Here is an 11,066-nt window from a genome sequence, read left to right as displayed (position 1 = left end):
TTTTAGCTGTCAATATTTTTTGCTACAATCAACACTGACGTTAATGTCACGAAGTTACCACATTTGCTATTTGCGAGAATTACATGAATTTGTATTATTATTCAAATACATACATTTATTTACAGAATTGTACCATTTGAATCAGCTATAATTTGATGCAACCTAATTTTATACTAAAGTGGATAGCGGAATTGTATTTTCGCGTGTATTAAGTATTGTAAACATATATAAGATGACACAAAAGTAATGTCACTTTAATATAGACATATACAGAATTAGTTGTAAATAAACGATAGAGTATATCTATATATCTACATCATAAATGTCAAAGCGCACTGACATTTGGCGCCATTTGTAAAAATAGAGGCACGTTCACATTATGACATTACTTCTGCAACACCTTTTACAAAGATACGTGTGATCTGTATCACACAACTATGTTTTATACTATGTCAAAAACGAAACATATTTTCGAAATTTAAAATTTGGTGTTGCAACTATAAGATATACTTTAAAAAATACATTTCGGATTTTTATGTGACAACATTGAACACATATATAATCTATGGACCTGTTTTTGGGATATTAAACTGAATTACTTTTAAGTGGAGCAGTGGTGGCTGAGTGGTGGACGACTGAGACTTGCGACCGTACGTCGCGGATTCGAATGTCAAGATAAAATCTTATACAAATAAAATATTGTAACTAAGAAAGGGACTAATATATAGCTACTTCCTCTATGTAGCAGTAGTCGTGCAATGTAGTGCATCGCCCGCCAGCCCGCTGATAAATGCGCGTGCGGCAAACACTAGCTCGCATTGGAAGTGATAACCCAGCGGTGGAGGTCTGAAACTTGCGATCGTTGGTCGCGAGTTCAATTTCTGAGATGCAATCCTTATTTATTTACACTTTATGCGTTACTTAAATAGGATTGCCAGTCCTCATAAACAAGATTCCAGAGGAAGCACAGTAGCGCCCTCTTCGTACCATTACACCACACTGCGATCGCAAATATCGCCTAATCGCCTGCCAAGCGTGATTTTCGTATATCTCCCTATAGATATCATTGGGGAATGCCTATGGTCTGTGGACGACATTTAAGTACATATAATCAAGTAAGATTGTTAAAACGATTTATTTAAAATATAAAATTGTAATACAGATTAAAAATATTTATGACTATTATTTATATTTTTAATAAAATAATTTATATTAGGCGGTGTATTTAACTTTAATAATATTAATTTGCAAATGAGATAAGATACACATTAAGTACTACAGTAAAAGCCTAATTAGGCAAGATCAACACTAGAAAATCGCAGAAAATGAGGCAGATTGATTGAATGACTTATTATTATCTCTGACTATTTTCACGTGTCAGCTTAGTATGACATTTTAAGAAATAAGAATAATGCAGAATTCGGAGAGCCTTCGCAAAGGTTACTACGCATTTACTTTTCATAGAAAACTTTCAAAATTTTTTGGTCAGAGAACTCTTTATAGCTATTTTGCCTGGTTCTCGTTCATCTTTTTAAAATTTATTATCGACCTTCCTCACCGGACCATTATTCCTCTGGTGCCTCTTTTTAGTGTTGAAGCTTATTCTCATGGTTCAACTTGAAGCAATTGTGCTCCTTTGTATGTAACATAAATAGATGCTTCTGTCTGTGTATATTTAAAAATTTATAACGTCAATGAATCTAAAGGTTTCATCTTTGCGATCTAAAATTCTTCATTAATACATGGATTTATTAGTTCAGTGTATATATGTAAGGAGAAATCAAAGTTTTTAAAGGCTGACATAGTACGGAGACGGGATATAAAAGCCTTTGTATGTAGATAATTGTATGAGAAGAGGTATAACATTTTCTTTGTATGTGTGTTTGGTGACGGGGGGTAAAGGGTGAGGGGTAGAGTAATATATGTTAGAGGGATATGAAAGACTTAGTATATAGGCACATGTATACAACTTTAGTTCGTAAGACTTTATTGGCAAGCAGGCATTTGTTTATGAAAGTCAATATGTGTGTGTGTGGGGAAGAGCAAGAGGGAAGTCTCTGTCACGTGTGTGCGTGAGAGAGAACGTATAAGTATAGGTATGTAAATGTATATAAGAGGGAGGCGGTATATAAATGTCTGTAGGTTGTACTGTAATGTATGACTATGTATGACTTTGTATGTTGCTTCACTTGGTCCAACCGCGCCACATGGAGGCGAGCGAGGCGGCCGCTGACGTCACCAGAGAAGGCGCCGGCGCGCTGGGTGGACTGCAACTCACTTCGTCCAGCTGGAACTGATATGTCTCATTAGCTTTTATGCTGGGAAATTAATTCCACCAGACTTTATGGTTACCAATATAACCCAGGTTTATTATCCTGGAATGTCACGTGTAACATTCACATGAAAACGCTGGCCAATACAAGTAAAATACTTTATAGATTTAAATTATTCTTGCGCGTTCGAATTTCAAATTTAACAAAGCAGTTGGATTAGCTGGTGCAATACAGCCTTCGGTTGTTGGAATATAAAGTTTTTCGAGTGACAAACACGAGTGGAATGTGTTAGAATTTTGGTCGGTGAAATATTGAAATCAAACGAACTTTAAAAATGCAAGTTTGTATATTGCGTTTCCACATAGTAAGAAAAGAATGTAAGAGATATAATTAATATGACAAAAGAATGAAAATGAGTTGTCAACGTGACAGTGTTGCTACTGTTATATTTTTATTAAACGGTTTTATTTAGTTCGACCTGTACGGAATTTATTTGGATCAAAATTAGAAATTGATATTTAAGCACCTTCCCGTTGTCAGATTGATCTGAAATTTGGTACACACCTTTAATTTAGATGACAATACAATATAATAAAATCAATAACATTATAAATCTAAGATGGCCGCCGATACAAAATGGCGGATTACGTATTTTTCCTTAACCCCCTCAATATGGGTATCAAATAAAAGGGCTACACTAGTAAAACACGATGATTATGTCAAAATTTAAAATTCAAGATGGACGCCGTTCCAATATGGCGGACTAGGTACATATTTTTCCACAACCACCACAATATGGGTATCAAAAAACCGTTTAACTTCAAAGTTTTTTAAATGTATTTATCTTACATAAATATGGGCGCGTTCTCAATTATCTAACAGAGTGTATAACCTAAGAAGACGTGGGAATCCCCGCCCTTACAAACACGCTAAGTTTACTTATAGGAAATTGCATACATGCCTACCTATAGAGCCTTTCATATCTCACCCTTCACCGACGCTTTCTTACAGAAACCAAAAATACAAGGAATTATAATATACATGTAACGCCTTTATGGGTCTGAGTGCATGTATATATAACAAAGTTCTACAATATATCTACGATCTTCAGTTTTTTATATATAAATCTAAATTAAAAGTATATTCTTAAATAAACCTTATTATGCCATTAAATAGTTAGTAATTCATTTAAATGTTTTGAATTCAATTTGTTGAATACTTTACATGATTGATATAAAAATGTGCACATAAAAAATTCTTAAATTTCATTTAAAAGAACAATTGTTGAGTTTTTGGCCGTCTCATAGCAGATCTGTGTTGAGCCAATGGTAGCTCTTACTGCGATCCAAATAGCTTGTAAATGTCTAATTGAATAAAGATATTTTGAATTTGAACTAAGGGTGGAATAGAAATGGAAAATAGATAAAAGGGGGAATAGATTATCTTGAATAAAATTGATAAAAGTCTTAATAAGATCGTTTTAATATAAGAACATATCAGGGGGTGGTCAAACTGCGACACGAGAGTTACATGCGGCTCTTTGAACGATTATTTTTGACTCCGATTGATTGTCGAATTATTTCAATATTTAAATTTATATTACCTATGTCAGCTGCTGGGAAATAGAAATAAATTATTGGCGTGAATAAATATTATTATTATCAAACACCGATCATAATTAACTAACCGGCATTTTAAGTACACCTGTCCCCCGATTTATACGGTATTTGTTTTACACATTTTCGCTTTTACACGGTTTTCCGAAAAAGTTTTTTTTTTTTGTTTTAATAACCGATTTTATTTCCATCTCTCATAATGTAAATATTTCTGCTTCAAACATCGAATCGGCACAAATAACTTCTAGTGATGAAAGTGGAATCGAACCTTCGATTCCGAAAAAAAGAATGAGAGTTATTTATTTTTTGTTCTTCCGTTTAATTTATTGTAATTAAAGAAAAAACAGGTTTTCCGTAATATATTAAATATTTTAACTTGTCATACATTTTTTTTTATTTCTGTGTACACCTAAAATTATTGAAAAAAAATCAAAACTGTTAAATAGCAGAATCATGCATTTTCTGCAAGTTTTTCGATTTACACGGTTTTGCCTTGAAAATTTTTAATTTTCGATTTACACGTTTTACTCAGGAACGTATCTACCGTGTAAATCAGGGGATAGGTGTATTATCAGGAGTGCTGTCAGATAGGTGCGCCATTATATCAAACTTCAATGCACATAATTTTATTAAATATAATTTTTGTTTGCGTATTTTAAATGCGTAAAAAATTGCGGATCCCGAAAAATTTCAACTTTCGAACAATGGCTCGAACTATCAAAGAGCTTGGCCACCCCTGTTACGTAATATTATACACAACAAAGTATATATGTTAGTTTAAATGCGTGAGTTTGTATGAGAGTGTATGGTACTTACGTCAGCGGCGTCCGGCCAGCTGAGGTGCTCCGGAGGTTCAGTATCATCGAGGTCCTGAGCTGCGCATCGCCACGCCTCCTCCCATTCGGAGGCACAAGACGCCGACCGGCTCAGGCACGCCTCCACTCTGACGATATCAACCATACTTTCCTCACTATTGCTTCTAGCAGACATTTTAAACATCATCTTGAATAACAAAAACTGAACCTATACGAAAAATGCCTCTGTGGCGTGCATATCGCGCGCAACACGCTAACCGCTCCGCCTTTGGACCGCGCCTCGATACACGCGTTGCCTAGCAACGAGCTCTTACCCACGTGCCCGCGCAGTCGATCGCATCGCAGCGGCGTCGTAATGAAACGGATAGATGATAGATGGCGCCACAGTAGACGCAACAAAAGTTTGAATCGCGCTTTTGAGAGTCTCCGCGCTCATTATAAGTGCGAGCGGAGGTGCGGTCAACATTAACAAGAAGCTACCTAGACTCCTACACTGGTGACCCCGACGTGATCCAATACACGACACATGGTAAGAGCTCGTTGCTGTAACAAGCTGTGAAAAGGCATAAAAACGGCAGCTATGTCGTCGTATCGTATAAGTGTATTTGACATGAAGAGCGAATTCGGACTTTACTATAAGGTATTAAAGTCGAAATTAAGGCAGCCAAAATTAAGCAATTATAAATCACCCTAACAAAAATTGGTTTACTAAACGCTGATTGGCTGAGGTAAAAGCGTTCGAGAAGTTTCGATGTATGTAGTTTGCTGATTGGTCAATTCATAAAATGCATCGAACTTTCCAGAAATTGATTCTTTCATTTCTCGAATTCAGGAAGATGAATGACTTTTGTGATTATCTGTGAAACATAAACAGTTCTAGCACTATGAAGGTGTCTTTTATTCAATACCTTGTACAATAAATTACATAGTACCCGGAAGTTAGAATATTGTAGGAAGCAATACCTTCCAAGTCTTGGATCGTCAGCGACGGCGGCCAGTGCAAGAGCGTGGAGACCTCCCAAGGCGCCGTAGGAGACGAGCGCGTCTCGTGGACCGGGGGCGTGGCTTGTGGTGGGAGCGTGGCCGAGCTTCCGTACGCCTGCGCGTGCGCATAGCGCCGCTGCACACGCACGCAGTCGTCGCACCGGTCCGCCCCATGCACGCGTTGAACTATACTCACTGGTACCAAAATATTTATTAATAAATATATCTCAATAATTGATTAATTGCAACAATTAGGTTTAAAAGTATCGAGTTCGTTGGCGGGTTTTTATTCTATTATTTTATTTTTCCAACGTTTTTAGGGACCTCTCGTGCACTCCTCTGTCTTAGGTATGCATTTCAACATCATCATTTCATCTTCATCTTTAATTCTTTACATTATCATCCACATTCATTTCTATACTTTATTTTCCTTTCTTACGTCACATTCCTTAGCCTTCACCTCCAGAGTACTACATTTTCATTTTTGGCAGTATATATATAAAGACATTTAAATGTAAGATACTTGATTTTTCGAAGCTGGTTAACAAAGCCTATTGGAAGGAATAAATATTAATTTGATTTAATTATTCATCTAATTTTCACTACATACATTAAACCATACACATACAATCATCGAATGTGACTTTGGGACCATATTCGCTTCAATCGCTGAAGCGACAGGACCTTACATACATTAAAATTCATTATACAGACCTCTATGTATTATTTTAAAGACCCCCACTGCAAAGCATAGATCTTCCTTTAAAGTGCTGGCCCGTGCTGCCTGTATTCAGCGAATTCCCTAAAACCTTCACTATGTCGTTGGTCCAATTAGTGGAATCCCTAAGCACGCCGTATTAACCGGCTCATGGTCACCACCAACTGTAACTTCAAACGAGCAATTCTTCGAGCAACGTCGGTGACTTTTTTACCGCGGATCTCCCTATTTATGATCAGAGACGAGTTAGGACCATAGCCCTCTTTATTCCATCTCCTGTAAATACCTGAGTGAAATGGCGTGAGGAGTCCGCAGGTCCAAGGTCCAAGCCAACAGAGCAACAAGCTGAGCTGCCAGCAATAGAGCTGCGCGTGCGCAGTGCGCTGGATTCTGTGATGGCTCCACACTTAATGCAGCCTCTTTGTTTTGGGCGACTGAAAGTAATGACATTCATATTTTAACAAACTGTACAGTCAACTACAAATAAAGATAAAATTGATTTATATAACTTTAAAACTTTTTATTGCTTTGACATTTGTGATGTAGATATATAGAGAATTAGCTGTCAACAAGGAGTATACCTACATCTACATCATAAATGTCAAAACGAAGTGACATTTGTAAAAATTAAGGTGCGTTCACATTATGACATTACTTCTGCAACACCTTTTTAATTTATGTGTATATATATATACATATATATATATTTATGGATAATGACCCTGACTTAACTATAACACACATCTACATCTAATACATCTATATTATCACATAAATCAGGGAACTATACAAATTTTGTAATAAAAAAAAACCACTTGATGCTTGTCACTGCCAACCAATCCTGTTGTAAATTTATGTGGGAGGCTTGTGTTAGGCAGTGGATGTCATATTACTGAAATATATTAAAAGTTTAATAAACTATTACATTAATAAATATTTATTAAATTAGTTTCGTTAACTTTACTTTTAAAAATAATTAAACAAGTGAAAAAATATGTAAAAATTCTCAAGTGTGACTACAGGTCTTACCCCAAGCTTGGACATCCGAGCAGTCGCCGTCTGCATCTATCCAGGGCGCCACAATGTGAAGCTGAGGCCGCCGCTGAGGAACCTCCTCTGCATCATCACCCACAAACTCCAAGTCTTCTATACTGTCGCTGAAAATCAAAGACTTATTTTGAAAACCATCAGGTATCACATAATATTATACACTTATTTTTGTCTAGGTACAATAAAAGTATTATGTCATATATAATTACATAGTCTTTGACGCCTTTCATCAAAACTATGGGAATGCCCTTGCATACTACTAAAGCATGTACAGCTGTGGTCCAGTGTAACAAAATTTTTAATTAATATTTGTTTTATCGTAAAAGGATTTTTTGAACCCATCACCCATATTATGAATCCATGCCAATGTTAAGAAGTTACATCTTATATCAATCAATTACCATCAGATGTACTTGAAATATGATTAAATATCCTATTTTTAATATTATTACTGCACATAAATTGATGTATGGATGACTTTATATGCTTAAAAAGTATGGGTTTAATTTAATTCAATTACTCTTGTGTAGCATTGGAAGAAAATTTTGCACATATAATGTCCTTATTTAAAATAAGCGCAATTCACACACTGTATAGTACACTAACAATTGAATATATATAAAAAGAAATGTAACAAATAGCTAAAAAATTATCAATTTATTTAGAGTCATAACAGGCAAAATTACTGCTTAAGGCGATTTCTACCAAACTTAGTTACTTTACAGTCTTTTGCATGAAAATTTTAGTTATTAAATTAATTTTGACATTGAAATTTTTCAATGTTTCCAAATCATCACCTGGAAAATTATTATCATTGCTCCGTGCCTTGTAATCAATTCAGTAGTCAACAAATATTTGAAAATTCCAATTATCAAGAAGTTTATTGAAGTTTAGTCGAGTGTACAGCAAAAGATTAAAATGTCAAAAGAATTTTTGGAGAAGGTCTCACATGACTGATAGTTAGGGGTACGGAAATTTCGTATTTACGAAATAGATGCGAATAAATGCGAAAATTTCTTATAAATGCGAATAAAAGCGAAATGTATGCAATTTTTCTGTTTTTCAAGATCATTTTTAAATGAGTTAATTGATGAATATACACACTTTCATAGGTAAATTCAGTGATGTCAACCCCGTATCATAGACCCCTAAGGCCTACGGGATATATTTCTTGGCTTACTTATCAGTTAAGAAGCTCTTTGTTTTGTGTAAAAGACCTCTGGTCAGTTGAAAATCCCTAATTTTTAGAAAAACTCTGCCATCAATGGGCTAATCCATGAACTCATTAATAAAAATATAAATCATAATATGCATGACAATTTGTTGGCCGTCAAATGCAACTTTTCGTCCTTTGATGGAGCAGAATCTAATAGATTATTTCAGAGTATTTGACATCCAACTTTACATAGTGGACGCTTAACTCATCTTTAAAATATACAATGTCGTCGTAACAAACTAAAAAAGAACGCTTAAGGTTGCGAATATTAATTTTTTTACGATTTTTTAATTAACTAAATTTGTCAAATGTCAAGGCATGCACCTTTAATTTTGAAAATTTTTTGTCGAAAAATGCTTATTACCCCAAATTTAATAAGTTTTAAAGTATAAATTCGAAATTAATGCGAAATTTGCAATGTTTGAAAAATTTAAATGCGAAATTGGTGATTTTTTTTTGCGAAAATTCCGTACCTCTACTGATAGTGTATTCAGATTAAAAAATTAAGACTGGGTTCATACCAAATTGAATCTTCATAGTTCAATAAGATGTCTGAGCATGCATTATGGTATATCTCCAAAAGCAATCACTGATCAACATATATATTTAAAGCCAACTTTATGACTGGTTGTAAATTTAGTTACAATTGAAAAAAAAAAATGATACATGGTACATATTGGTTCATGAAGTGTACCACGGGGGAGAAATGTATGGTCAATATGGAGTCGGTTTCCTGATCCATACAAACTTCAAATAAAATATTGTTGAAGTTAAAGGCATTTATTCATTTATTCAAAGATATGAATAGCAGTTGAATAAAGTGGAAATAGGCCGGATACAGAGGGTCTGAAAAATGGAGCATAATCCTAACATAGTACACATGCCATAAATAGAAAAGAGACTCATTATATTATGGGAAAATGAAATAGTGGAGTCGGCTGGGATGACTTGGACCAGAATAATCATGTATAGAATAATATGCAACATGTAGAGAAAAATTGAGGAGGCCTTTTCCGAAAGGCACACAGACATTAATGAATGAGTTAGTTTAGTAAATTCAATATATTTTTTTAATGTAAATGTTTACTTATGCCTGTAAAAAAGAATAAATACATATTGATTGACAATTAAATAAACAATTACCTTGGATCATAGCTCATGTAGACTGGAAATATATATTTAGTGAATTGCCGTATTCTAGACCTTCGTAGCGCAGCAAGAGCCTGAGCTTGGTCACTGTATAAACTCACTTTATTTTGCAATTCAATTCTTTGGTTCTGTGAATGTTTCCCCAAACTGGCAACCCTCTTTTGATATCTCGGCAGTTTGAGACGCAATTCATTATTGTGACTTGTTAGATCAGCTAACTCCTTTCTCTTTGTTTCTATTATGCTTCTCCTCTGTTCTATGGCTAATCGTAAGAGATCCAGCTTGTCCCTAGATAATTTTGTCTCCGTAAGAAGAACGTCCTTTTTAATCTTCGGCGCTAATAACTTCTCGCATCTACCCAAAGTGTGTTGCCTGTTTATTTTTATTCGCATTAACTTGGCTTGTTTTTCGGCAAATCTGTAAAACGTAGTTGTACAATTAACTATGTTACAAGATATCTGTAGATAATTTGAAAGTTTACATTTCTTAATCAGCGTTAGATAATTGGTTAACTACTTGGTGATTGGTCAACTCAGACTTGACAAATGACCTAGTAAAAGATAACTGTGTTTTAATTAGCAATTAATGTAATGATTTACTTTAAAAAAGGCAATGTAAGGTGCTTACCTGTCCGAATAAGGTAAAGAGGAATGTATAAAGTTCCCGTTACGAACACATTCGGCGCAATAAAAGTTTTTCTTCACCGTGTAACACAACAAGCACTTTTTGTAATGTCCGTCGCTCTCCGTCGACGAAACTTTAAAATCTCTGGGCGCCTCGCTTTCTGTGAGATAACTTAAAGCCATTTTCTTGTTTATTGTTGTTGCATTTCATTTATTTCGAACGAACATCAACAATGTCAGCTGGTGGATGTGATGACGGAAGAATGACAACCGTGACATAGATGCAGCAGTGTTGCTACTTTATAATATTTGTAAAATACAAATTTTGTTTATTTGTAGATTTAAAATTGTTTAAATTTAATACAGTAATTTACATTAAAGCTTTTATAGCAATTTTCAATGGTTTATATATTTTAAAAAGTTATAGTTACTTTGTTACAATTTTTTCTTGTAGTTATCTTCTTTGATATTTTGACAGTTTATTACAAGATCACTATTTAGACACGTGAATATTGTTTTGTTATATTGTGTATTGTTTTTATTCTTATTACGTTTAATTTTTCTGTGTAATTGTTATCTTAACCCTTTTTAAAGTTTATTTTACTATTGACCTTGACATATG

At 34.5% G+C, this 11,066-nt stretch overlaps 1 protein-coding gene across 1 annotated transcript; it reads right to left on the bottom strand.

Annotated features, from left to right (window-relative positions):
• Window positions 1-1,967: 1,967 nt before the first annotated feature.
• On the bottom strand, window positions 1,968-10,678 carry Atg14 (autophagy related protein 14). The gene is made up of 7 exons (XM_068765560.1): window positions 10,449-10,678; window positions 9,816-10,238; window positions 7,436-7,563; window positions 6,693-6,840; window positions 5,668-5,883; window positions 4,706-4,832; window positions 1,968-2,293 (listed from the first exon to the last, which is right to left on the bottom strand). Exons 1-7 carry the CDS (start codon window positions 10,625-10,627, stop codon window positions 2,186-2,188), a joined length of 1,329 nt encoding a protein of 442 aa, XP_068621661.1. The 5' UTR covers window positions 10,628-10,678; the 3' UTR covers window positions 1,968-2,185.
• Window positions 10,679-11,066: the final 388 nt, after the last annotated feature.

Source organism: Battus philenor, unplaced genomic scaffold (assembly GCF_028537555.1).
Source record: "Battus philenor isolate CCGP_79_NKW_IND1 unplaced genomic scaffold, ilBatPhil1.0.hap1 SCAF_2, whole genome shotgun sequence".
Taxonomy (NCBI): Eukaryota; Metazoa; Arthropoda; class Insecta; order Lepidoptera; family Papilionidae; genus Battus; species Battus philenor.
The sequence above is the reverse complement of the archived record's forward strand: the minus strand, read 5'-3'. Positions and strand labels throughout refer to the sequence as shown.